Below are 27,474 nucleotides of genomic sequence, written 5' to 3'. Positions count from 1 at the left end.
GAAGGCGCATTCAAAATCAAACAACAATGACATACCACTTACCTCTATCAGATTCATAAAACATAAGAGGTCCAACAATAACAAGCCATATAGAAGTTGTGGAAAAATGGAAAATCTTAACTGCAGTTGGGAGTGTAAATTACTATAATCCCTTTGGAGAGCAATTTGCTTAGAGAAATTGACTGGGGAAATTCCTACGAAAGCTGAAGATGTTTGTACCTATACCCCAGGACTTTCAAGGCTGGGTAAAGTCCCACACGTGCACTCAAGGAGAGAGGGACAAGATTGACTGTAGCATTGTTTATAATACTGAAAAACTGGAAACATCCCAATGTCTACGGATAGATAAATGATGGTACAGTGAAACCTGTGAGAGCCAGAACATGGCAGGACTGCCTTGTTTTTCTGAGTCTCACAAGTTTTCCGCTTTTCACAGGGTGCATTCTTACCACTTTTCTATAGCTCTTTTTAGTGGAAAGTATTTGCGTTTTCCTTCTCTGACAGGTTTCTGCTTTACACAGGTTCCAGCTTTTGCAGGTTTTACTGTATATGCATGCTGTGAGTTATTGTGCAGCAAAAAAAAAAAAAAAAAAAAATGAACCAGAGTAACACGTATCAACAAGGATCGCAAAACATAAATTGGGAGACCTGAATTATGAATGCAGTGTTCCATTTCATAAGAAAAGAATAAAAAGAAAAGAAAAAAGACATATGTTAAGATTTGATAAACTGGATAGTAGTTACAAAGGAGGTTCCCTGGGTGGGGTAAATGGTTAAGCGCTCAGCTACTAGCCAAAAGTTTGGCAGCTTGAATCCACCCAGAGGCACTTCGGAAGACAGGCCTGGCGATCTGCTTCTGAAAGCTCACAGCCATGAAAACCCAATGGACCAGTTCTACCCGGCACACATGCGGCTGCTATGAGCCAGAATGGATTCCAGGGCAACTAACAACAGCAATGAAGTTACACAGGTGTTCACTATATTCTTCTTTATTCTCTGTTTGAAATACTTCACAATAAGCTAGATGATGAATCTAAACCTAAGTTGGTAATCACACTTCCCTTGCCAATGATGGGCTCAGGGGAGCATGGGACTCACTTTGGGCCAGTGAGATGTGAAAAGAAGGAAGGTGGTGTCAGAGAACTATTTTCTTACTCCTAAGAAAGACAGGGAAGCCCTAGTGGTGCAATGGTTAAGAGCTACAGCTGCTCACCAAAAGGTCGGCAGTTCAAATCCACCAGCCACTCCTTGGAAACCCTATGGGGCAGTTCTACTCTGTCCTATAGGGTCGCTATGAGTTGGAATCGACTCAGTTTTTTTTTAAATGTGTATGCATATATACATTTCTGTAATAAACACTTATGAATAAAGAGTAAACATAAGTCTTCCTACACTGTCCCACCTCACGTTCATCTCCTAGATTTTTTCTATTACATATGAATATATGGAGTATGTACATTACACATACATTGTTCTTTTAAAGAAAATTGTGGTTATATTCTACTAAAAAAAAAACCAAAAACCCATTCTGTCGAGTCAATTCTGACTCACAGTGACCCTACTGGACAGAGTAGAACTGCCCCATAGAGTTTCCAAGGAGTGCCTGGTGGATTCCAACTGTTGACCTTTGGTTAGCAGCCATAGATAGCTCTTAACCACTGTACCACCAGAGCTCTACACTACGTATACAAAAAAAAAAAAAAAAAAAAACCGTGGCCACCGAGTCACTTTTGACTCATTGCGATCCTATAGGGCAAAGTAGAATTGCCCCATAGAGTTTCCAAGGAGCACCTGCTGGATTTTGAACTGTCGACCTTTTGGTTAGCAACTGTAGTACTTAACCACTACGCCACCAGGGTTTCCACACTATATATAGATCCTTTTTAACTTGCTCTTTTCACCAAAAGACATGTTACGAACAGGTCGAACTTAACCATCTGCTTCATTTGAAAAATGGCTGTATAGTACTCTACAGTGTGGGAATATGTTTCTTTTACTTTTCCTTTATTGACGAACACTTAGACATGCCTCTGGACACCGGTGAAAATATTTCTGAAGAGTAAATTTCCTGAAGTAGCATTCCTGAGTTAAAGGATAAGTGCATTTTAAGTTCTAATAGTGCTGGCTTGCCTTGAGAAAGCCTGTGCCAGCTTCCATCTGTATGCATCACAGGATGGCCCTGAGCCCAGAGTCCCACACACCCACTGGCCTTCTCCCTCTCCTTGCTCTCTGCCTACAGGCTGCCACCCCACTGGCAACAGGGTGCATTTTTCCCAGAGTAAAGCCCTGTGCATCCATGGAAAGAATAGGAGGAATGGTCCTGCCCTCCAGGAACTTTTTTTCTCTTCACAGAAAGAGGTAGCAACACTAAAGGCAGTTAGTGAATCCCCAGGGATAATAGTAAAAATATTTCTTTTGAAAGGGCCACGTAAACCAGAGACTACAACGGCCTGAGACCAGAAGAACTAGATGGTACCCGGCTACAACTGATGACTGCCCTGACAGGAAACACAACAGAGAACCCCTGAGGGAGCAGGAGAACAGTGGGATGCAGACCCCAAATTCTCATAAAAAGACCAGACATAATCGTCTGACCAAGACTAGAAGGACCCTGGAGGTCATGGTCCCCAGACTGTTAGCCTAAGACAGGAACCATTCCCAAAGCCAACTCTTCAGACAGGAATTGGACTGGACTATGGGATAGAAAATGATACTGGTGAAGAGTGAGCTTCTTGGATCAAGTAAACACATGAGACTATGTGGGCAGCTCCTGTCTGGAGAGGAGATGAGAGGGCAGAAGGGTCAGAAGCTGGCCGAATGGACATGAGGGGAGAGAGTGGAGGGAAGCAGTTTGCTGTCTTATTAGAGGGAGAGCAACTAGGAGTATACAGCAAGGTGTATATAAGTTTTTGTATGAGAGACTGACCTGATTTGTAAACTTTCACTTAAAGCACAATTAGAAAAAAAAAAAAATTACCAGTGGTAGGAACACAAATCAGGATGGAGGCCCTGCCTTAGTGGCCCCAGAGCAGAGGCTCGGGGACCCCTGCTGAGCCGAGTATTAACCTTTAATTGTCAGATCATAAGAAGGTCTGGGGGTTCCAAGAAAGGCTGATGAATGTGAACAGGGATGGCCATGACACTGCATACTGGCTGATGTCACCTGGGTATTCTGAAGAGCTGCAGGGGTTCTGAGGCATGGGTCCCTGGGTCCTACTGGACTCCGAGAAAGCTTCTTGGAGGAAGAGGCTCTCTTGTAGGATTGGGGCAGGAAAGAGAAGCAAGCAGGCCAGAGGTCAGCTGGGTCAAAGGCAAGCCCTGGCCCTCCACTCACCTTCTTTGTGTAGTGTCCTCCTTGGGGTCCTTCTGCAGGGCCCCCTCCTCTTCTCAGTTCGCTCAAAAAATGTGCCTCACGGTGATCTGGGAAAACTTACTCTGTTTAAAAGAAACACCAGACTGGTAATTTTTAAAATCTGAAAAGACCCCATCAAACCCTCTCTGACCCCCATTTTCTCTATTTTGAACAGAAGAGAAAGGCAAGATTACAAACTGTGCTATTTTGCTTCCATGTTGGGTTGAAAGGACTGAGGAGCTGACTTCAGACCCATGGAGCCCAGCCTCTGGTAGACACACTCACTGCCTTCTTTAAAAGGGTCTTGTTAACCACTAGGACTCCCTGAGCTCCCTGGGAGGTCAGCTGTGAAACCAGGGGGCTCCGGGGAGCCTCATCAGGCCCCAAGTACCCTGTGAGGATCTGGCATGCCCCATGGACAAGCCGGGGGAAGCTGAGACCCAGAGAAGGAAGAGAGTTGCCTGAGTTCAAACAGCCATTCAGCAAAAGCTGGTCTGAGTGCTGTGTGTTGGGACATCATCCTTTAGCACCCTGATGGCAGTGTGTGGAGTGAATGGGACCCAAGGAGGCTGCTTCGCTCAGGGCAAACCGTCTTGGTCCCTGGAGAAGAATCCAGCGGCCCACAGCCAACTGTCTCTGCCTGAATAACCCAGAGCTCTGGTACGTTTAATCTTTCTATGTAGTCTCCAACTTCTTGAGAGGTCAAGAAGCAGTCAAGAAAACTTCTTGGTTCCTAGTTCAGGCAGACTGAGGCTGGCTTTGCCCTCCGCCTGGAGAAACTAAGTGAGAAGACACCATCTTTGGTCTCTAGGTCCAGATACCACGATCATTTGGCACCATCTCTCCTCCCTACCAGATTGCAGGCAGTGCCTCAAAGGTTCTTTCCCTTTTCTCTCAGGGCTTTTGCCCTACACCTGCAGGCCTTTTTGAATTGAAGTGTTTGATGGGCGTTGGAAACTCTGAGGTCCAGGGCCTAACTCAACTGGTGTGTCTTAGATCAGAATACCCACGAAGGTCACCGAGGAAAAAAGCAGTTATTTGTTTTTCCTTTTTGCTTGGAGGCTGAAGAGAGAGAGCATTGTCTTTCATAGAAAGCTCTTTTTTTTTTTTTTTGGTTTTCTCCCGAGCGTGTCCAGCTGTTTAAGCAAGACTGCGTTTCCAACACGTTGTGCTCCTGGGGAAGGCCGAGCGCCTGTGAGAACCTGTGCTGGGGAGGGCGCAGCTGGAAAGCGGGTGGAGGTCCATCTGTTTAAGGCCTCAACGCCTCCGGGTGCCTCCCAGACCAGAAAGCGTTCCCACCAGGATCAGGGAGTCCTAGCACCTGGAGGGCGCTCCGATTCCACGCCCAGAGGGCGCTGCAGACTCGCGCCTACGGTCCAGAACCAATTACCGTCCCTCCAGTCCCTCTCTCCGGCAGCGCCTCAGTAGCCTGCGCCGGGGTGCAAGATGGTGCGCCCCCGCCTCCGTTACCCTAGGAGCAGCGAAGCTAAAACGCCGAGAACCCTGGCTTGCTGGGGAACACGGGTCCAGAGAAGAAAGAGGTTCTGCCCCGCGCAAGGCAGGAGAGGGGCGGGCTCGGACCCTGGGGGGCGGGGCTGAGGCGCCAGAGGTTGGGGCGTTCCAAGGGGCGAGGCTGAAGGGCTCAGGGGGCGGGACCCTAGGGGTGGGGACTTTGGCCGGCCCCGAGACCTGACGGAGCTGGGGGTGGGGGGCTAGTTTTTGCAACTGCTAAGGGCCTGTGAATTTATTATAAGGCGGAGCTCGGCGGGAGAGGTGCTGGCGGGAGCTGGAGCCGGGTGGAGAGGAATCCAGCAGAAGAGAGCAGAGTCCAGCCAGTGGATTCCGCAGCCCTCGCCTAGGACAGCAGCGCGCTGGGCAGGAGTCTGAGGACGCGCAGCGCAACCGGCGGAGCCCAGCCCCGAGCAGTCCCGTGCAGCGCCGCGCAGCCCCGACCCGCGCAGCCCGCCGAGCCCTCGCCGCCGCCGGTCCGGGCAGCATGAGGCGCGCGGCGCTCTGGCTCTGGTTCTGCTTGCTGGCGCTGCGCCTGCAGTCGGCCCTCCCGGTGAGTGCGGCCCCGGGCCGGGCTGGAAGGCGGCGGAAAGCTGGGGCTCGGGGACCGGGGGATCACCGCGGCGGCACGTGGAGGGGGAGGGGAAACGGGGGACTTCTCTTCTTCCCGCGCTAGCCGGGGCCGGCTTGGGGGCAGTGAGCAGCGAAACCCGGCGCTCCCACCCCAATCCCCTCTGCACGTCGGCGGGCGCAGCGCGGATTCTGCCGCTCGGGGTGAGGTCTAGGGGAGCCCCGGGGAGCGGAGCCTGCGCGGGTTCCGCTCTCAATTATGTAAAACGTCTCCACATGTTGCGGAGCCCGCCAGCCTGCGGCGGCCCGGGGGTCGCCGGCTCCCACCCCCACCCCGAGCACCGCGGCGCCCGGCTCCCCGCCTCCGTCCCCGCCGGTGACCTGGGAGGAGGAGTAACCGCGGCCACAAGTCCCGGCTCGCAGACCGTAATTCAAACCAGACCTGCGGGCTTGCGCCCCCAGCGCCCTGAGCCCGCGCTCTCGGCCCCTTCCCCGAAGGCGAGTTTCGGCACTGGGAAGCCGGCGCGCGAGAGGGTGGGCGCGTTCGCAAAGGAAGCGGGCATAGGGCCGCGCCGAGAACCGGGCCGGGGGCGGTGGAGGTAGGGGCCTCGGACTTTCCGTTGGCTGCCCGAGGTGAGGCGGCTAGAGCTGGCAGCGGGAGGTTCCGGGAAGTTGGCCTAAGAACGTTAGAGACCCGGAGAAACCCAACTTCTGGGCTGCTGAAGTTGTGCTTCTCCCGGAGGGGCGCGTCCCTTTGCTTGGCACCGCGGGGGTGGAAGAGCGGCTTCCACTCGAGTGGACTCGGGAATGGCTCTTTTCCCCACCAAAACTGAGCCCTCTCCCCAGGCTCGGCTTTGTGCTGTAGCCGCGCGGAGGGAAGGCGGGCCCCTTGGCCTGCCCAGTAGAGCTGGGGAAAAGAGGGACAAAGTGGAGCCGGAGGTTGGGTAGGACTCCAACACTCACCTTTGGCGAGGTGTCGGTCCCCTCTACAGAGGGACCTGGCCGACAAAGAGCAGATTGAGGGTCCCCAGAAAGTGGATCTCCCACCCCAGCCGCCGTCCTCTAGCCCGCCTTCCCCAATGGGGACGCTTTGTTCTCGGCCCCTGTAACCCTTTCCTGGGAACCGCCCTGCAGCGCAAACCCCTAATGCGGCCTGGGACCTGGGCCGCCTCCAGGTGTCAGTGCTGCCCTCGGGGTGCCCCTATTCCCCGCCACCCCCCTCTCCCTACACCCGGGGCTGGAGTTCCGGGGTCCTCCCCTCTGGCCGGGTCGCCCATATCCGTGGATGGAGAGGGGAGGTGTGGAGCGAGGGGGCTCTTCGCCTTCCGGAAGTGGCAGTCTCTCGCCACCACATCAGGACAGCTTGACTTCCCTAGTTCTGGCAAAGGGAGGCACGTGGGCAGGGAAGAAGCGCTGGCCGGGGGATGGGCAGCCGGGTCCTCCACTTCTAACGTTGAACCTGGACAAGTCTCTCAGCAAATCTGGCCCTCTTAAGCGTTTTCCCTTCTATTACTAATTATTGAGAGCTTTGGAGTTTTTTTTTTTGGAGTACTTTGACGGCACTGGGTTTGGTTTTTGATTTTTTTTTTTTTTGGAGTACTTTACAGGGCCTGTCTCACTTGAAGTAGGTATGGTTGTTTTTGAGGCTGACCTGTAAGGTGCCTTTTCTGCTTCCCAGGTGACTGTTACGCTTGAAGCATTTTAAAGTCCCGGAGAGGGTCCTTGATGCCTCTCGAATTGCTGATGGATTGGAGCAGGGGAGGCAGATCTAAGGGCGCTATGAGGAGGAGATAAATTCCAAGCTGGATCTCTGGTGCCATCTTGGCTTTCAGGTCCAAGAAAGTGACATCTCTCTTCGGGTTTCTTTAGGGTTGTCATTCAGATTGCCCTCTAAATCATAGTTAATACTCTGGAGAAGAGAGTGGAGCTGCGAGGCTTACCCCCTTGGCCCACCTGGCATTACCTGGATGCTCCATAATCTCTAGGTGGAAAATGGGGCCTGAATAGGAGGCTCCTGAGGTGGGGTACCCTGCCTATGTCCAGCCAGAACTGGGAGAGGGTCTGCTGGTAGTGGTGGTAGTTCCTCTGCCTGCCTTGCTGAGGGCTGACATTCCTGTGAGCCTGGGATCCCAGAGCACCAGTTCACACTGAGGAGGCAGACAGGATTTAGGGTTCCCTGTGGTGCTTGCTTCCTGGTGAGCTGGGCAGGGGCAAATGCTGCAGAATGAAACTTTGACACCTTGTGGAGACACCAACCTAACAGTGTGGGCTCAGGAGACAGGGAAGTCTCTGGAGGAAAGGAGGAGCTGTGGTGATGAGAAGGCTGACCTGAGCTTGAAAGCACCCAGCTTTGGAGTCATACTCTGGCTTGGAGCGGAGGTTTTCTTTTTCCTTTATAAAGTTTAGTTTACTTTCTCTTTTCCAGCACTGCCCTCTCCCTCTTACAGTAGGTGTTCAGTTTGGTTAAAAGTGGGGACAGAAAGTACCTTTCCTAAAAGAAACAAGGCAGTTGGGATTTGCCTAGAGCCGGAGAGATGTCCCAGCTACAGAGATCAGACCTTCTTGGAGGGTTCACTTTGGCCCCAGTGGGAAGCAGGTCACAAAACCCCTGGGGACCAGTGAAGTAGGGTGTGACTCCTGGGCACCTGATTTTGAAAGGGCAAGCGGAGGCTGCTAGGGCAGGAGGTGGCTCAAAACACTCCCAAAGGATTAGAACAGGTTTGTCTAAAAAAGTTTCTGTGTGTGTGTCCTGTGGTCTTTTGTTTCTGCCATGTAGGAAAAATTGCTTGTTCTGGAATAGTTATTTGCTGTCTCTCTCTCTCTCTCTTTCTTTCTTGAAAGGCATAAAATCTCTTTTTGCCTTAATTATGGGGGCTAGTAGAGACATTTCCCCATGGCCTGGCAGAGTGGGTGTGGGGGAGGCGCTGGCTGCCTCTGCTTGGGCTCAGAGCCTTCTAGAGGTGATGTCACTCCTGGCTTCAGCTCCAAGGGGAGGGTGGAGCGGGTTTAAGTCTCTACCTGTGGCTCATGGTGGGTTCCAATAAAACCTCATTAACTCAGATTGGTGGGGAAGGGGGGTAAGAGAGGAGAAAGGGCTGGAAAGAATTAGAGAAAAGCCTGAATTATGCGGTCTTTTATAGAAGAATCTATTGAAGCAGAATTTTGGATTCCTGAAATCTCTCGGGAATGAGGTGTACTTGGTACCCAAGTTTTTTTTTTTTTTTTAATGAGCTAAGAGTTCATAATACCCTCAAAAGTATTCTCACTTTGGGCAGGACTCTTTCTGAAATATTTATTCCCCTTCCTTTATCAACAAAAGAACACTAGCAGAAGTTAATCTCCTGTGTTGCAGAATCTTCTCTCTTGTTACTGTAGTGTTAGGTTACAGTGTTGTCTCCTGGGTTTACTGAGCCCTGAAGAACACTTAGCCCCTGTGCCTCGTGCCCCTAGATGGCTGTATTTTGAATTCTGGTCTGTTCTGTCTTCTCTTCTGCCCCTGTTCGACAGCTGCCAAAAGTGACATTTATGTGCCCGAGTGTAGCAAGCGGCTTTTCTGTCGAGGTCTAATTTGCCACTTTTCCCCAGCAGTACTAAGAAACTAATCAGACTTATTAGAATTCTTTCTAAAGTGAGGGTTTTAGGCTTTGAGTAAGGGTATCTCCTGTGGGTCATGTTCATGAGTGGGGACGTGTGGGCTTTGTGTCCCTTGTAGTTCTCAGCTGTGCACCCTGCAGAAGAGTGGCAGAAGGGATGCTGGGATGGTGGTGTTACTGTGTCCTGCAGGACTTAAAGTAACAAAGTGGCTGACAAGGTGGGGCACTTAGGGGGCCTCTCTCCGAGAACAGATATGAATGATCTCTTGGGAGAAGGGCCTGATGATTGCCTGTTCCGAGTTCTTCAACCTGATTGGTGCTGTAAGTGACAAGTAGCCTGGACCTGGCCAGACCAACGTCCATAAGTCCTAATAAGCAAGCCCCGCACCCTCCTCCATTTTTTTTTAAGGCTTGACTGCTACTTCTAGATTTGGTACTGTCTCCATCTCTTTACCATAGATTTTATTTGGATTTCAGTTTTTTTTTTTTAACATGTTTGTGTGTGTGTATAGATACATATACATATGTATGTATATATGTATGTATCTATATGTGTGTGTGTGTGTGTGTGTGTGTGTATATATATATATATATGTATATAAAATATGTTACCATACAGTTTGGCATGCCAGAAACAACTCTGGATTAAGTAGTGCCCCAGGACCGAGTCTCAACTGTGTCACTAATATACTGTGTAATCTTCGGTGAGTCACTGTACTTCCCAGTCTTGATGTCCTCATCTGTAAAGCGGACATAATGTTACCTGTTCTCCCTGTCCTCATTCTGTCATTTGCGAATTCGTTTCATAATGCATGCATGAAAGTGCTTTGTAATGAAAGTGCCCAAACAAAGTTAACTGTCCGTATAATTAGGATTACCTTTTATCGAATGCCTGCTTTTAAGTGCTAGGTGCTTTTCCTACTTCTTGTTTAATCTTTACCCCAACCCTTCACGGTATATATCATTGCCCCCATTTTGTGGATGAGAAAGCTGAGGTCTATAGAAGTCAGCCCCTCCAAGGGCTGAAGCGGCAGATCCCGGATTTGAACATGTGTGTATATGTATGGGGTGAATAAATCAGTGGGCTCTCAAGGCTCCCTGGTAAAGCCTGACAAAGGGGGCTGGCTGAACTCCCCAAGGCCGTGCTGGGTCTTTGCTGTCCATCCCAGAGAACCATGGGTGTGAGTGTTTTGGATGGAGGAGGCATTGGCCTGGCTGAGCTGGTCTGAGCAGTGCCTTTAGGCAAACCGAGAGCATTGGACCACATCCTGGGCTTGTGTTGGGCTCAACTGCTGGTTGCTTAGGGACAGGCAAGAGCTCCCCACTTGAAGTCTAGGTCAGAAAACAGCTGTGGGACTCAAGAGGGCGAGGTGGGAAATATGTAGACTTGGGGCTGGTGTCCCACACATCCTTAGGTTGGTGCAGGGGTGGGGGGGGCATTTGATCCCCCATGTTTGCATGGTTCCCTCGAGCCTGCCCCCTGAGCAGCACCCAGCATGCCTCTGTCTTTCATTTGTAGACTTAGTAGATCCTTTTCTAACCCTGAGAGATGGGAGCTGTGGCACAAGGTGGGTAACCAGAACTCTGGCCTCCTGGCTCCTGTGCTGGATTCCACCTCTGGGTCCCCCTGCCCCTAACATCAGGTCCGGCTAGAGGAGCAGCCACATGAGGAACTGGCTGTTAAATGATTTTTAGTCTCAGAACCCTGGTAGTCCAGCTAGAGAAAAGTCTCGTTTTACAGAACAAACTTTCTGGTTGCCTTCTTTTCAGCAACCAATTTGGAAGTCTTTGGTTGAGCGCCCTCTTTGAGGGCCTGCATAAGTATGTCTAGAGAGAAGGAATGGGATTAAGGAAGTCTGGAAAGAGGGCTTTTGTGTGCCAGGATCCTGTATCCTGGAACAGAATCAGCCCGCTGTCATTTCCCTCCCAGCTGTTCCAGCAGAGCTTGGGTTTGGATGGGAGTGTGCCTTCTGGATCCTCCCTTTGAGTGGGGCGTGAGCGCCCTGCCAGGCGCCAAGGGAGAGCAGACACTTGTACATCTTTCAACACAAGGAGTTGTGTTTGGACCAGAGGCTGCAGAGTTGAGGCCATGTAGGCACCTTTTGGACAGGACCTTGAGCTCAGGGTCACTTCAGCAACAGTGTAACTTCAAGCTGCTGGTGGACCTGGGAAGCCCTCTCCACAACCTCCCCTGGAAGGGCCAGCTTTATCTGTGTGATGGTGCAGCTTCTGTCTCCCCACAGGAAGCTTACATTTGGGTGGGGAGATGATACTAGAAGATTCCCGGCATCTCCAGGCCTGAGACGGGCAGGTGCACTGAGTCAGCACCCCTCGGGATCAGTGCTGTGGGAGCCCAGAGGAAGGAGTGTTGGAGGGGGCCCTACCTCGGGGAAGGGTGGTCTAAGGTTCTTCTGGGAAGTGTCCTTGCTGCCTGTCATGCTGTGCATGTTTGGGGAGCTAGAAGGTCTGCGTGGGCCTGTGCATGTGCAGAGGTAAGTTTTTGGGGTGAGGGGGATTGTGCAGTGGGAAATCTTGGGACCATAGAGTTGGGAGAGGGAAGCAAGTGGGGGCTACACCTGCTTCTTGACCCAGTCATTTGCCCGGTGATATCTCCTCTTGACTCATGAACTTGGAAGCTTCAAGATGTGTCCTCACCTGCCTCTGGTCCCTCTCCTCATCCTCGTGTGGAGCGCCTCAAGGGTCTCTATCCTATGGGCGTTTATGGCTTTCTGGGCTGCCCAGTTCTATACAGAGGATGCCCCTCCTCCCTGCTTCAGCCCTGGGAAAAACTCCTCTTCTCAGTGACTCACCTGAGGGCCACGGACCATGAGAGGCCATGTGTACCTGGGCATGTATGTGTGTGTGGGTGCATACATGTGGTGCCGGTGGGTGCTTGGGTTGCTGTCAACAGTACGGGGCAACTGTGGCCAGACTTTGCTGGTTAGTCCATCTTGCCTTCCCCAGTGGGCTTCCATGCTTGTTAGGCTGCAGTCTTAGTGTTGGGAAATGTGGTTACCACCTGTCTGCAGCTGTCCCCTCAGAAGCCAGGATACTGCCTTCCTGTCTCCCTCCCTTTGGCTGTCTTTTCCCTTTTTAACTGCAGCTCAACACTACTCGTGTTCTTGGCTTTAGAAGTCGGCAGAAGTTACTCCTACACAGAAGGGCAGCCAGGATACCCGTCCTTCCCAGTCCTGGTTTAGCCCCCGACTCCGTGTGTGTCTTGGGCAGGTCATTGGTCCTCTCAACTTCAGCTCCCCTGTCTGTTCAAGGGCCCTTCCTTCCCTTTTTCAATTCTAAGAACCACATGGTTACAGAGAGACCTTGTCCTGGGAAGGGTGAAGGTGGCACTGGGGAACTTGTCAAGGGCTCAGAGTCCTCTACCATTATTCCCTCTAGGGGCTTGGAGGGGAGAACATGGAGATGGACATCAGGGCGGGCTGCCTGCAGGAGGTGGACTTAGTACTCACTGTGGGAACCAGAAGTGGATGGAGGCCCCTGGGAAAGGTCAGGCCGGGGGTGGGGACGACTGATGTTCTGCACACACACCCAGGCATCCTGGCCACCTGCCCTGAGGTCCACTCATCAACAGGAATGGAAGCCATGTTGGGCAGGTTGGGGCAGGGGGAAGGTGAGCATGTTTATCACTCCATTCATCAGCTGAGTCATGGTGCCAGACCCATGGCTCCTCCCCTGAAACTCACCCAACCAGCCTTGACTGAACCTACTGTGTGCCAGGCACGAAGTAGGGGAGTGCAGCTAGGCACAGACTAGGGCTTGAGGGCCTGGTTTCTGGCCCTGGCTCCGAATAACTTTGTATGTGGGCCTCTCTTGACCTCAGTGAACCCATCTGTGAAATGGGGGAAGGGGCAACGCTCAGCCTGCCTCAAGGGGCTCAGAGGCAGAGGTGAAGTCATGCTTTTGGTTGTTCATGCCCTCCCGTTGCTGTGCCACCTTGGGATAGCTGTTTATGGGATTGGTGGGTGTGTTGGTGGGTCCTACTTCAGGCTGCAGAGGGCAAATCTTCTGAGAGGTTCATGAGCCTACCTGACTTGACCAAGTGTAAGACCCAGGCCCTGGGTACTGACTGTCTGCATGGCCCTGTGCAGCTAGGGCAGGGCCCATGGCCATCCAGGAGTCACATGTACGAGAGGGTGGCCGTTATTAGAACCAGACAGCAGAGTGGGCCTTTGCAGATAGGCCAGAGGGGGCAGTGACTACTGAAGGTCATTCATGATTCAGCCACCTCCCCCATCTCCCCTACTTGAGAGAGGGTTTTGTCTCAGAGGCCCACAATACAGTGGTTTCAAATCAGAGGCTTCGGCTAGAAGTCAGGCCATTTTGTCCGCACTTCAGGCATGCGTGGCTGGTTTCTGAGCACGGCAAGTGTTGGGTCAGGGGGTCCTCTGGCAGGGGGCAGTGGGCTGCTCCAGTCCTGCTCTGGACTACTTTGGGCGCCGTTGATCTCCAGAGGCATTAAGAGAATTCTCCCACCTCAATCCTTACTCCTAGTGACATTAACTTGGGCTCCCTGACCCTTTCTGTGGCCATGTTGGACCTCTTTGGGTTCATACTGCCCTCCACTGGGGGCTGGGGTGACAGGATTCTGAGGCCTGGGCCAGGGCTGGTGGGTGGGGTAAGGGTCACATGTTCCCAGAGGTGGAAGGTGGGAGGGAACTTCGGGAAGGCTGAGGTGCTCCTGTCTACCCATGGCGTCTCCCACGTGCTGGGTACCCAGGTGGTCTGATGCTCTAGGGGCCTCACCTCCCCTGGTTGGGAACTTTGTTGTGTCCGTCCCTGGCAGGGGCCAAGCTTGGCTCTGCTGTCTGGTAGCTTTTCCATATTCCTGCTGCCCAGCAAACACTCCAGGGTCTTGGCCTTCTTATCTCTGGGGAGTATTCTGGGTGGATGTGGTGGTCAGGTTTGAGCTCGCAGGGCCCTAGGCTCTGGGGTATTCCAGGAGCCTCTGAGACCTTTGTAGAGGTTGATGTCTTGCAGCTTCTCTTGGAGAAAACAAAACCTCTGAGGTACAGTGCTCTATCAGTGTTGACTGCCTTTCCTCCAAGATCGGGGTGTGGGGCGGGGGGGACGGGGGAAGAGAGATGCTCAGGGTGACCCAGGGCGTGCTGAGCTGTGTGCAGGCTTCTTAGGGATCAATCCCCACCTCCCCTCCCTGCCCCCTACAGGTACTCTGAAGGGATTGGAGGCGGGGCAGGGATATAATTGCCAGCCCCTTCCTTGCCTGGAGCTCAAAGAAGCAAGATTGGGGGGAACTTTGGGGCCGACTCTGCTGTAGGAGGTCCCCTGGGGAGGACTCCTGGTTTCTGTGACTGGGCATAGGGGTACATTCACTCAGTGTGAATGGCCGGCTGGTCTGACCCCAGTGGTGCTGATGTAGCAGGGTCTGCAAACACAGCTTTTGACCCTTTTCAGAAATATGAACCCTTCGTGGCAGGCCAGACTTTGCTCTCCTCAGCCCGAGGCTCTGCCCGGGGCTGGATTCTGACTTGAGGAGGTATGAGCTGGGGTGCAGGTGGCCAGAGAAACCCAGACACTAACTAGTCAAGCCAGGCTGTGGGGGCTCAGGTCAGCTGAGCAGGGCCTGGGGATAGTGTAGGGGATCGTGGTCTGTGCCCAGAACTTTCACATTGAAGGTTGCTCTGGAAGACAGCTGGATGAGGCCGCAGGGTGTTGGGGGAGGACCCCCCAACCAGGGTCCTCCTTATTCCTTTTGCACCTTTCACTGTGCCACTTCTGGTGGCAATGATGGCTTTTTTATTCTTGAGGATAAGAGCTCAGGGGTCTTCACTAGGATGGCGTTGTCAACAGCGTGCCTGCTAGAGCACGACTGCCTGGCCTACAACCCTCTCTCTTCCACTTCAGTAGCTGTGTGCCCCTGGCCTGATTATTTACCCCCTTTGCCTCAGTTTTCTCATCTGTGAAATGGACACGGTACTAGAATCTAAGGTTGTGAGGAGGAAATCAATTCAAGCAAAGTGCTTAGGCTAGTACCTGGCACATAAGTAAAAAAAAAAGTACTCAATAAATATTAGTTGCGATTACTATGTCTTTTTTATTTAAGGCCTTATTCAATTCCTCAAGTAACCCCCAGCCCAAGTCAGATCCTGAGACTCTCCGCCAGCCCCCTACTGTCCCAGAGCCCTGGGCTACTTCCCTTTCCTGGGGTAACTGGGTTCCCAAGACTGAGGCTGCATCCTTAGTTTCCCGGTAGCCACCTCGGCACCTACTGTGCACAGACTCTGTTGAGACCTAGCAGCTCAGCGCTAGGTGTTTTGAGGCTGGGCAACTCTCCCAGATGATCAGGAAGGTCTTTCGGAGGGGGCCAATCTTACCATGAAGGAGACTGACTTTGCTCCCATTTCTACTGGGACCCCACCAGCAACCTCTGAAGCACGCCCATTCTCTTCAGACCTGGTCTTCACAGAAAGTTCTGTCTTCTGCTGTCCAGGCAGCCCCCACCCTGCCATGGGACCTCCTCAAGGATACTCTGCCCTTCCTGTGTCTCTGTCTAGGCTTCTCAGTGGCCTCAGTGCCTATTCAGAATTGTTCTATATCTCAGAAGCAAGTTCCCAGACTAGCCCATTGTTCTAATGGGCATGGGAGGAGAAGCAATGTGCATCTGTGGCTCAAAGGGGGAGCAAAGGGAATTTAATCTTTCTTTCTCTGGTATGGGATTGGCTTGCAACCACGTTCTGACACAGGTAAAAAAACTTGCTCTCGGGATCTTCCAGCTTCTCTTTGGTAATCCTTTTCCATCTTCCATAGCTCCAACTCACACCCAGCGTCCCAGTTCTAGAATCAGCCCCTCTGCACCGTATGGAACTGATTTACACTATAATGCGAGTGACTAGCAACCCCCAACCCTCCCAGAGGCATTTTCATTTTAAAGGCCATACTGTGCAATTGCAGGGACACTGATAGAGATTTTGGGGTTAGAATAGAGTGTGTCCCCTCCTCCCCTCACCATACACATACACCTGGAGACCTGCTGGTTGCAGTTTCTGCCTCAGTGAAACAGGAGAACACTTTATTTAGCCAGAGTACAGGGAGGATGTCACTAGAAGCCCATCTGTCAGAGGTGTGAGGCCCCAAGCCCAGTGGATTCTGGGGACAGATCAGCTGGAGAACAATTCTAGGGACCTTCATGGGGACCGATGAGCTGGGCTTCCCAGCAGGGGCCCCAGTATTTGCTAACTGGGGGACTCCTACACTGAACCGGTGGCCTCAGTTGGATAGCCAGGGCTGGGAGCGGGATGATCCTCTGGTGACTAGAGGGGACCTTGGCTGTTCCCTCTGTCCCTGTGGGAGGCATCTCCAGCATCCTGTCTAGGCCATAAGTCCCTCAGGAAGCTGAAAGCAGTGATACTTTCTTAATTATCTAGTGCTGCTATAATAGAAATACCACAAGTGGATGGCTTCAACAAATGGAATTTTATTCTCTCACAGCATCAGCTCCAGGGGAAAGCTTTCTCTCTCTGCTGGCTCTGGAGGAAGTTCCTTGTCATCAATCTTCCTGTGGTCAAGGAGCTTCCCAGTCCAGGGACCCTGGGTCCAAAGGACGCACTATTCTCCTGGTTCTTGTTTCTTGGTGGTATGAGGTCCCCATGTCTCTCTGCTCGCTTCTGTCTTTTATATCTCAAAAGAGATTGGCTTAAGACACAATCTAATCTTGTAGATTGAGTCCTGCCTCATTAGCATAACTGCTACTAATCCCATCTCATTAACATTATAGAGACAGGGTTTACAACACATAGGAAAATCACATCAGATGACGAAATGGTGGGCCAAGTTGACAGGTATTTTGAGGGGACACAATTCAATTCATAACAGATACCAAGTAAATGTGATCAAGTACCCCCCGCCCATGGGTCCTCTCATGGCTAAGTACTGTGTTGGTGTGTTCCACCCCTGAGTGGGCAGTCTGCTGAGGCCGCTCCACCTGGCTGCCCCATGAGGGCAAGGCTTGACTCCCCAGCCACAGACTGTTGGAACTAGGAGCCCACATCTTGGTCCAACCCCCATTGTACAGATAGGCAACCTGAGTCGCAGGGTCTCTTCCAAGGTTGCGCAGACTGTAACTAGGTTTTCCCAACACTGGCCCTGGTCCCTTTTTTTTTGGCCACACTCTGTGGTCAGTGCTGTGGGCCTCTAGAGGAGGTGATTGCCAAGTCTTGGGGGACAGACGTGCCTTGTCTGCCTCCCAGGAGCAGCACCGGGCTCAGAGGCTACTTGGGCCTAGGTTGGGCATCCTTGCTTGATGCCTGAGTGAAATCCTGCCCTGCCTGGCCCGCCCCCATGTTCTGGCAGGCAGGGAAAAGCAGAGGAACTGGTCTTCTGGCTCCACCGGTTACACACCCAGCCTTCAGCTGAGCCTGCCCTGAGACTAGTCCTGGCACGCAGGCCCTGCCGAAGCTGGCGCCGGCTCCGTGGAGGGGTGGGTGTGTGGGTACTGGTCACATCACTGGCCTGATGGGCACTGGGCCTGGTGTTGGGATGCCAGGGTCTCCTCTTCCCTCAACAAAGAGCCCTGGCCTTCACTAGAAGCCCCACTACCTGCCCCAGCCCTCTCAGCTACCCCAGGCTGACAGTATGGGGCAGTGGGAAGGACCCAGGGCAGGGGAGCTGGGCTCTAAAGCCCTGAGGTTTAATGTCCCGTGAAGGGATCTTTAAAGCCAAATGTGGATGCCATTTCTCTACCCTGGCTTCTGCCCTGGATCCCCGAGGGCAGCGAAATTTGTCTCTGGGTGACAGGTGGGGACTGTTGTTGAAGTCCATGGGGAAGTGCTGACAGGATGGGGGGAGCCTTGTTGCTGCTCCGGGGCAGGACGTGCCCTCGAGGATGCACATTCTCAGGGGTGAAAGCGGAAGCCTTCTCTTGGCCTGCCTGCCCATTCCCCAGCCCCTCCCACCCTGAGCTGCGCCCAAAGCTCCCTGCCCATCATACCTGCTGCAGGTCCCAGCTTGACTTGACTCTCGGTGGGGAGACAGCGAGCTGATAAATCACTGTGCCTGTCGGGCCGGAAATACTGTTGCAGCCTTGAGGCACTAGTAGGGGCTCCTTCCTCCCGGGAGTATCTTCAGCAGGGAGATTTAGGGTGTTAAGGCCAAAGGCAGAGATTATGTGGCATTTTTGGGGGTCTGAGTGTGTCTTGGCAGGCTGTGGTTTCTCCAGGAAACAAGCCTTTGGAGAGGAAGTGATTTGTCCAAGACCACCTCCAGATCCAGCATATCTTCTTGGGCCCTGGGCTGTGTCCCTGCCCTTCCCACCTACCCCTGACATGGATGTCAATGACCTTCTTATCAGCCTCTAAACCCCCCAGGCCTCACCAGTAAGGAAACTGCTCCCAGGTCTCTGTCAGAGCCGTAAGGAAGCTTATAGGTTATCCAGCCAACTCCCTTCCATCGCCTAGAAAGGCAGAGAGATGCCCAGGTCACCAGCAGCTGAGTGGTAGGGCTGGGACCTGAACCTGTGGTCCAGCTTGCCAGGTCAGGGCTCTTTCTACCACTAAAACCTTAAGATATGTCCTTTGCCCGAGAGCCTTGTTCGAAGATGCTTTGGGTTCTTGTATTTTTATCGTGGTGAAATATATATTACATAACATTTGCTATTTTAACCATTTTTAAGTGTGTACAATTCAGTAGCATTAATTTATGTTTACTGTGTTACGCAACCATCGCCACTGTTTATTTCCAGAACTTTTTCATCACCCGAAACAGAGACCTGTACCCATTAAGCAGTGCTTCCCATTCTTCCTCCCCACCAGTCCCTGGTAACCACTAATCTACTTTCTGTCTCCATGCATTTGCCTATTCTGAAGAAAAAAAAACAAAAAACAAACCCCGTCGCATTGGAGTCAATTCCAATTCATGGTGACCCCACATGTTACAGAGTAGATCTGCTCCATAGTGTTTTCTTGGCTGTAATCTCTCTTTTTTTTTAATCTTTACAGAAGCAGATTATAAGGAGATGATCATCCATGGAGCCACTGGCAGGGTTTGAACTGCCAACTTTTTAAAAATATTGTGTTTTTGGTGAGAGTTTATGCAGGAAACTAGGTTCTCATTTAATAATTTCTGTACATATTATTTGGAACCCTGGTGGCACAGTGGTTAAGAGCTTGGCTGCTAACCAACAAGTCGGCAGTTTGAATCCACCAGCCACTTCCTGGAAATCCTATGGGGCAGTTCTTCTCCGTCCTATGGAGTCGCAGTGAGTTGGAATTGACTCGATGGCAGTGGGTTTTATACATGTAGTTCAGTGACGTTGGTTACATTCTTCACAATATACCGGCATTCTTGTTATTTGCATTTCGGTTGTTCTGTTTCCATTAAACAGGCTTCCCTGTCCCCCCTCTCCCTTGCCTTCTCATCTTAGGTTTAAGGAAAATGTTTAGTGTTGCGTTTCATCTAGACGATTATTTTGAGGAGTACAGTACTCACGGGTGATATGATTTATTTTTTATGGGCCAATCTCATTGGCTGTGAGGTGATCTCTGAGAGTGGTTTGAGTTTCAAGTCCAAGTTTAAAGAGTATCTCTGGTGGTAGTCTCGGGGGTTCATCCATTCTCTACCAATCCAGGAAGTCTTGAACTGCCAACCTTTTGGTTAGTAGCTGAGTACAAACCATTTGTGCTGCCCAGGGACCTTTTGCTTATTCTAGATATTTTATATAAGTGGGATCATATAATATTTGTCCTTTTGTGGTGGGCTTATTTCTCTTAGCATAATGTCTTCAAGTTTGATGCTTTGGCTTTGGTCTGCCTGCTTTCTCCGGTCAGTGCTTAGGCCCTTTTAGCCAGGACTAAAGAGAGGGCAAGTGATTACCCCACGAGAAAAAGCATAGTCACAACACCTCACTGCTCCAGGGCACCCGGGGCTCTGGAGTGGGGTTGGTGGTTTGCAGTGGTCTCTTCCCCTGCTCCCAACATGCAGGTACCCCTCAAAGAGCACACAAAGGGCTCCAGCACTTGTGCTCCCCTCCCCTGCCAGCCCTGGCGCTGCCTCATCCATCCACCTGCGCCTCCTAGCTTCAGTGATTCTCTCCTGTTGGATTCAGCCTTCTTTCTGCATCGGGCCAGCTGGTGGGAAGGTTTTGGAGATGGGCTTGAAAGACAGCTTCCTGGAAAACTGAGGAGGCTCCTGTTCAGCCCCAGGCTTCAGGACAGATGAGTCTTGCTTTTCTCCTGACCTGCTTCTTGCACTGCTTGGAGTCCAGGCATCAGGGACCTCTGGAAGTGTCAGGGGCTCCCCCAGCTCCTCCTGAGGCCACCTCCTCAGAACGGGTGGGCACTGTGGAGTCCTGTTTGTGGAGAGTGGGAAGTGTAGAGAGAATATCCCAGAGCCTTCCCAGGTCAGTGTGCCCTGAGCTTGTGTAGGGGGCTCTGTTGCTATTCTATGCCTCCTCTTCAAACAGTTCAGGCAGGGGACCCGAGTGGGGGTCCTGACCCCCAACTCCACAGTCACTGGGCCACTCTGGGTGAGGCCTCTCCTCTCTAGACTGCTGGTTCTCGAGGTGCAGTCTGTGGACTACCTACATGGTCTGGGAGCTTGTTACTCACGCAGAGTCCTGGGCCTCCACCCCAGGCCACTGAGCTGGCCTCTGGTGGAGCTCAGAAAATATTCATTTGTAGCCATCTCCCGGTGATTCTTATGGACCCTGACGTGTGAGAGCCCCTGGACTGTGACGTCACCCTTGGCCAGTTTGGCGTCTTGACACAGAGCTGGGGGGTAAAGGCTGGGCTTCCTTAGTTCGGAGATCTCAATCCCCAAGAGTTAAGTCTGGTGGGGGAACGGGTGGTGATGAGCCTATTTCCCCTAGTTTTACTCTGCAGATCTGACCATGAAACTGAGGGGTTATAAAAAAGTTTTTTAAAAAAACTGGATCTGTGCTAAGCCTCCTCAGGACACTAGCAATGGAGTGGACTCCTGACAGGCTCTAGGTGATGGCATTTACCCCAGAGCAGCTGTGGGCTTGTGTGCAGTGGGGCCCACTTGCCTTTGGACCCACAGGGGCAGCCTGGGCTCCTGGACAAGGCGGGGGGCCCTCCTGTCCACCAGCGCCAAGGCCAGGGATGGAGGCAGCTTGGGAAAGGCTGTTTGTGACCCAGCGCTTTGATAAGAGCCAGCTCTTTATCCTTGATTTCCCGCAGTTGGTGTTGTGACTAATGGCCTTGTTTATTCCAGGCCTCGGCTCCCACCCACAGGAGCCGACTGCCTCCACTACCACACCAGATCAGTTACTAACAGCAGGTATTTAAACCTCCCTTTCTCACTTGACAGTCCAAAGCTGCCGTAATCAAAGAGGCTTTCAGCTCTGGAAAGTTAGTAACTTTGTGGTGAGTGCTGGCGTATCCTCTGGAGTCTGGCTGGGGGCCTTGAGGCCTAGTCCTAGCCCCTCTTTATGGCAGCCCTCTGCACCCACCCCCGGGGGTGCTACCCTTATGAAGCCCCTTGGAGCAGGCACCTGGCTCTGTGTACTGTGTCCTCCCCAAAGCCCCTGGACAATGGTTCCTGAATATTTGAAGGTGAGGAACCCTGTTGAACATCAACATTCTATGGCCCCTTTCCATGATATTGCACTGTTTGAATTCATTGGTTTAAAGAGCACACAACAGCGAGTTCATCAGCTCAGTTTGTGGGCTGAAATCCACCCCTCGTTATTCCTGCTGGCTGCTGAGTGATGGAGCGAGGCTGAACAGACGGGCAGCCTCTCCAGCCAGCACGGAGTTAGGAGCCCCTGGGCCCACCAGCCTCCCTTGAACCTCTCTGAGATTCCCACTTGATATACTGACTTGTGACACTGCCAGGGTGCTTTGGTGCCCATGATCTCCTGGAGAGGCGCTGTAATACGTACTACCCAGACCCTTCAGCCCCAGAGCACCCTGGCCACCAGGGTGGCAGGCTCCATTCCGGTGGTGGTTTCTAAGGAGGGCGGCGCTCCTTATGACCAGTGCAGAGGTGAGGGGACTATCGGTAGTCTTCTTGAAGCTTCTCTGCACAGATCTCCAGAGCTCCCCTTAGGAATGGCTGGTGGCAGTGATGAAAGCCCTCAGCCCCTCAGAAGCCCTGACCCTGCTCTTACCCAGGCCATCTCTGCACCTCTGAAATGTGGGCTGGCAGCCTTTACCCTCAGCCACTGGGGTTGGAGCAGAAAGGTCTGACTCACTGAAATTCTCATACCGTGAGTTCTAGAGCCTGCTGGTGGAGTTGAGGAGCCTTAGGCAAGTTTTCCTTCAAATAGATGAGCTCGGCCTGGTAGGATGGTCCTTCAGGGCAGGGGAGAGGGAGAAGGAGGGGGAGATGCAGGGTAAGGAGAGCTGGGCTGGACCAGAAGTCTGCAGATGCTGGCGAGGTGGCCTAGGGTAGGTCATTTGTCCTTTCTGATGCTCAGTTTCTTATCTGCCAGGGATGCCAGTCTCAGCCCTACCCACCTCACACACAGGTGAGCAGTAAGAATCAAAGGTGGCAGTAGAAGGAAAGTGTTTTCCAGCATTAGAGAAAGCCTTGCTCTCTTCATCCCGTCTTTCCTACTAGGCCAGAGCCCTGACCAGGACACCCGTCCCCCGCCCCAAGTTTTCCTTCCCGCGCAGAAGGTCAGTGCGGTAGAGATAGATGGGTGATTGTCCTGCTCTTACTCCCTGTCCCAATGTTCTGGCTTTGGGCTTTCACACCAGTGGGCTGGAGTATGGATGGGGGAGAAGCAAATAGTCCCTTGCTTTGAGCAAACTGGACATGAGAAAGTCTCGACCTTACTTACCACAGCCAAAACCCGTTGCTGTTGAGTCGATTCCAACTCATAGTGATGCTGTAGGACAGAGTAGAGCTGCCCCACAGGGTTTCCAAGTAGCGCCTGGTAGATTCGAACTGCCGACCTTTTGGTTAGCAGCCGAACTCTTAACCACCGCACCACTTACCACAAGGCCTTTGATTTTGTGTGTGAAAAGCTGATTTCCCTGGGACCTGCAGAGGCTAAAGGGCCCCAGTTTAAGGTATGGGGCTTGCTTGCTTTTGCTTTTCTGGACAGCATCAGGGAGGCGGGCAGGGCTCTAAGCTGAGCCCACCTGTCCCTGGGCAGCCATGCCAGCTGATTCCAGAGTGGCGGCTGAGGGGTCTCGGAAGGACTGAGTCAGAGTGATGCTGAGGAGAGCCCCATGAGGCCTTGGAGGTGGCTTGCTGCAGGCTATTCGAGCAGCAGCTGCTAAATGAAACCAGAAGTCACACCCCAAACCCCAGAGTCAGCTGGCACCTGAGCCATCCAAGTTCAAACTCAGCAGTTTTGGCTAATTTCCTCCCCACAGAACTGAAGTATCTATCCCACTTCTCACGGAAGGTTGAAGCTGGAGGGGATTTGGGAGGCTACCTTAAGGCCCAGCCCCTTGATAGAGACCTGAAGCTGATAGAGGAAAGGCTCCCCTGAGGCCAGTGAGCTAGTTTCAGTAGAGAAGATGTTTGCTTAAGAGCTTGTCCTATAAACAAGATGGCAGAGGGATAAGTGGAGCAGAGTTAAGGAACAAATTGTTTTTAGGGACTGAGTGGGTAGACCTTGAGTCTTACCTAGTCAGGAGAGAAGCCTTGCTCTTAGGAAGCTGAACCTGTTGGGGCTCCTCTGTAGGTGAGAGGCCAGGCCACCCTGACACTCGCCTGGGACTCGCTCAGCTGCACTGTTCGTGGCAGTAGTACCTCCAGGTTGTACATGGTCTCTAGTGCATGGTGGCTTCTCTACAGGCCTCACTTACCTTGTCTGTAAAATGAGGCTTGGACACGAGGACTCTGGCTTCTGCTTTAAGATTTGACTCTGCTTTAAAATGCAGTTGGGGCAAGTCTGGCTGGAGCCCTGCTCTCCTGCCCCATTGCAAGCTTTCTATCGAAGGGAGGGAGTCAGGAAAAGTGCTTACCAGCCAAGGGCCTCCCCAGGAGCACAGGGCAGGGCAGAGGCGCTGGGCAAGAAGGGTAAAGCAGTGATTTTGGGTGTTGGCAGGAGTTCCCCTAAATCTGCTGGGGATCTGGGACAGTTGGGGGATAAGGGGTGGTACCCACTATTGGTCTGCCTGGTGGACAGGACTCTTTGTTGAAGGAGAGAGGTACCAGCCCTGAGGAAAGGCCTAGAGGAGGCTGGGGGCAGCTTCCAAGCTCTGTAGAGGTAGCACAGGTTTTTGGAGCACCACCTGGGGACAGGTGGAAAGAATGTGACCTGGCTTTGGCGTGGGTGCCAGGAAGCATGGGACTATGATTGTTCATTGGAGATAGGCCATGATGGCCTGTCAGGCCCTCTGGGGACTTTTTCTCGGTGGGGGGGAGTACAGTTTTGGTTTTGTACTTTCAGAGGAAGTTCAGTGTTATTTGTGGCCTCACATTTCTACTTGTGTTTGATGGCTTTTCTCTGACCCAGACCCTGGATGTGGAGCCTCCACCTGGCCCAACTCTGCCCCAGGGCTGCCTTAGGAGGCCAAAGGTTTTGCCTGCCCCTCCCTGCTCTGCTTCACTCAAGAGTGTGGCCTCATGGGCCTGTGGCCAGGACCGGGAGAGGCCTCTCTAGGCCTGAGGAGGCCCTCTCCCTTGGAGCCCAGCCTCAGGCAGTGACTGCTCCTGGCAAGTCTGGGCAGAGCCCCTGGGAGCGGGCTCTCTCCTTGCTCCCTTCTGCTCGTGAAACCTTATCCACCTCCATCCCACCCTTTTTCCATACAGGCCAGCTGGTGTTAGAGGCCGTTGTGTGCCCTGGATTCTCTCTGCTCCACGCTGAGAGCTTTCCCTGCCCCTCAAAAGAGCAGCAGCCACCATGGTGGGGCTCTGCCAGGCTCTGTGAGGTCGCTTACTTGCAAAACCTCATTTAATGTTTGCAACCATCCTGAAGCGTATATATTATTGTCCCCATTTTACAGATGGGGAGACTGAGGCTGTAAAAGGTTTAATGACTTTCCCAAGGCCACTCAAATAGCAAGTGGCAGAGCTAGGACGGTCTCTAAAGCCCACGTGCTAAACGATGCTATTCTGCTTGCTTATTCATTCTCTGTTTTGGCCCCGGGCTTTGGGGCCGTAGGGAGATGACCTGTGTAACGGGATCATTTGGGTCAAAGTCTGGTTGCTGAACAGACTTCTATATCTGTCCCTTTCTGCCGCCTGACTGCAAGGTCCTCCTTTCTCCACCTGCTTTCCTGGGGCCAGTGTTGTGTATGCGTGCGTGGGGAGGTCCTGACTTGCTCTCACTCACACAGGGTTTCTGCACAGGCCTGCTCAGCTGGCTGTTGTGTGTTCTGCTTCTTCCCCAGCCCTACCAGTGCGGCCCCTTCCTCAGGAGCAGCGTATATATTTGCACTCTGGCACCTGCAGCCTCTCGGAGCTGGGCCAGGCGGGCAGCATTCCTAGGCCAGCACTTTGCAAACAGGGTCCAGCCCAGGCTCACAGCCCATTTACCAGCACCTCCTTAGTGCGAGGCCTCTTTCAGATCAGCCTCAACCTGTCCCTGGGCCTGCTGGGTACCTGTCTTCCTTCCCCAAGGAGGGAAGTACTCTGACTAAAGTCTGGACCTGGTCCTTACTGTGGAGGAGAGGACAGGCTAGGTGTGGGAAGAACATTGTGGGCACATCTGTCTCAGGACAGACAGATCGCCCCTGTGTGCATCTCTGACCTCCCTCCAGGGCCATTGGCACCCAGTACTCCTAGAGGCTGCCTCTCTGGATCCAGCCATTGAGGGATTGTTCTTGGGGGTCCTGAAAGCCCCTCAGTGGGGCAGGATTGGCATCTTGAACCCTGAAGTTCCTGGCTGAATGCCCACAGGACATGGTTCTCAGGGTGGGGTGGGCTAGTGAGGTCCCATGGGGACCACAACCTGTGTTCCCAGTTTCTTCACTCTGCCTTTCGAAGAGGTTTGGGCTCCTCACCAGACTGAGCTTCTTGGGGGCAAGGGCCCTGCCCACCTTGGGTGTTCCCACCCCGCCAGGCCCCTGTGTTACTGTAGCATCAGGGAATATGCCAAGGGGACAAAAGGGCTGCAAGTGTCAAGAGTCCCAGAGACGCATGTGAAGACGTCCTTCCTTGCAGAGGAGGGCAGGTTGAGTTTACTCAGCTCTCTGGGATGGAGACCCAGGAGCAGCGGGGTTCCTGCCTACCTTTGACTCACACCTTTTTCCGATCCTTTTTCAGCAAACTGTCGTCACAAATGTGCCCCCCGAAGATCAGGACGGCTCTGGGGATGACTCTGACAACTTCTCCGGCTCGGGTGCAGGTGAGGCTGGCACTGGGGGGACCCTAACCCCCAAATGGCAACAGAGCGTTTACTGAGCACTTACTGAGTGCACAGCCGCCCCCCCTCAGCTGGGCCCCAGGGGCAATGCTGGGGAAGAGAATGGGTCCACACTGCAAGGAGCTGCCTGGTTGAGGAGAAAACACTCATGGGGGTGAGGTGAATGCTGAGCGTTCCAGAAGGCCCTGGGGACTGCCTGCTGTAGACAGACTCAAGTTCATATTCTCCCCTTTACTTACTGGGTACCCTTTGGAAAGTGATTTGACTTCTCTGAGCCTCTGTTTTCTCATCTGTAAAATGGGAGTAATATGTGGACCTCACAAGGTTGTGGAGAAGGGTAAGACAACAGAGCCTGGTGGGGTATAGGTCTCTGACAAATGTCCCTCAATTTCCCATTTCCACTTGCCGGGGTGGAGAGAGATCACTGAGCTAGAGGTGGTCAGGGGGGTCTCCTGGGGAGCTGGCCCTGGAGTTGGACCTAGGAAGATGGTGAGAGCTAAGAACAGAGGGCTGAGGCCATCTTAGTGGCAAAGGTGGCCCAAGTGCAGGTGCAAGAGCTGACAGGTGGGATATAGGCCTCTGGGCTTGGGAACATAGGCCCTTCTCGGGGGAGAGGGCACCTGGAGCAGGGAGGGGTACCAGAGACGTGTGTGCACTGGGGACAAGGCACTCGTACCTCTGAGGACGCCCCCCACCCCGTGAGTGGGCACCATCCATCACGGGAAAGACTCCTTCCCAGATGGCCTTGGTGTCTTTCTCATGATTCTAGAGACCAGGCTGCCAGGCACTTGCTGTGGAAAAGGCAGCTTTCTTTGTCTGTCACCAAAGATGAATTTTGCCTCAGCCAGTTCTACCCTGGGGGATACCACTTCTCATGGCAGGAAGGGCTGCTCTCCTTGCTGGCCTGGGAATCAGGGCCTGGGGTCTGCCTTCCTCGTGCCCACCTGCCAGCCTGTGCTCAGCTAGCCTGGCTGCTCTGGTGCCTTCCCCAGCCCACAAGCTCTGCTTCTGGCCCTGCAGGTGCTTTGCCAGACATTGCCTTGTCAAACCAGACCCCCTCCACCTGGAAGGACATGTGGCTCCTGACGACCACACCCACGAGTCCAGAGCCCACCAGCACGGAGACCATTGCTGCCTCCATCCTGCCCGCTGTAGAGGGGCCTGAGGAGCAAGGATCAGTGCGTCTGACAGAA

At 52.9% G+C, this 27,474-nt stretch overlaps 1 protein-coding gene and 1 long non-coding RNA gene across 2 annotated transcripts in view; one reads left to right on the top strand and one right to left on the bottom strand.

Moving 5' to 3' along the window:
• LOC135232933 (uncharacterized) overlaps positions 1-6,464 on the bottom strand; it is a 14,605-nt gene extending 8,141 nt beyond the window's left edge. Inside the window, exons 1-2 of the long non-coding RNA XR_010323556.1 lie at positions 6,395-6,464; positions 3,335-3,435 (exon numbers count right to left, since the gene is read on the bottom strand). This is a non-coding gene — a long non-coding RNA (uncharacterized LOC135232933). The remainder of the gene's footprint in view (positions 1-3,334; positions 3,436-6,394) is intronic.
• The window catches only part of SDC1 (syndecan 1), a 27,882-nt gene continuing 5,439 nt past the window's right edge, over positions 5,032-27,474 (top strand). Inside the window, exons 1-3 of the mRNA XM_023550582.2 lie at positions 5,032-5,414; positions 26,182-26,263; positions 27,302-27,474. The exon at positions 27,302-27,474 is cut by the window's right edge and continues 300 nt beyond it. Coding sequence (XP_023406350.2) covers positions 5,349-5,414; positions 26,182-26,263; positions 27,302-27,474 — 321 coding nt within the window. The 5' untranslated portion in view covers positions 5,032-5,348. The remainder of the gene's footprint in view (positions 5,415-26,181; positions 26,264-27,301) is intronic.

The sequence above is a fragment of the Loxodonta africana genome, chromosome 12, assembly GCF_030014295.1.
Source record: "Loxodonta africana isolate mLoxAfr1 chromosome 12, mLoxAfr1.hap2, whole genome shotgun sequence".
Taxonomy (NCBI): Eukaryota; Metazoa; Chordata; class Mammalia; order Proboscidea; family Elephantidae; genus Loxodonta; species Loxodonta africana.
Note: the sequence above shows the minus strand (reverse complement) of the source record. Positions and strands in the feature narration are given on the sequence as shown.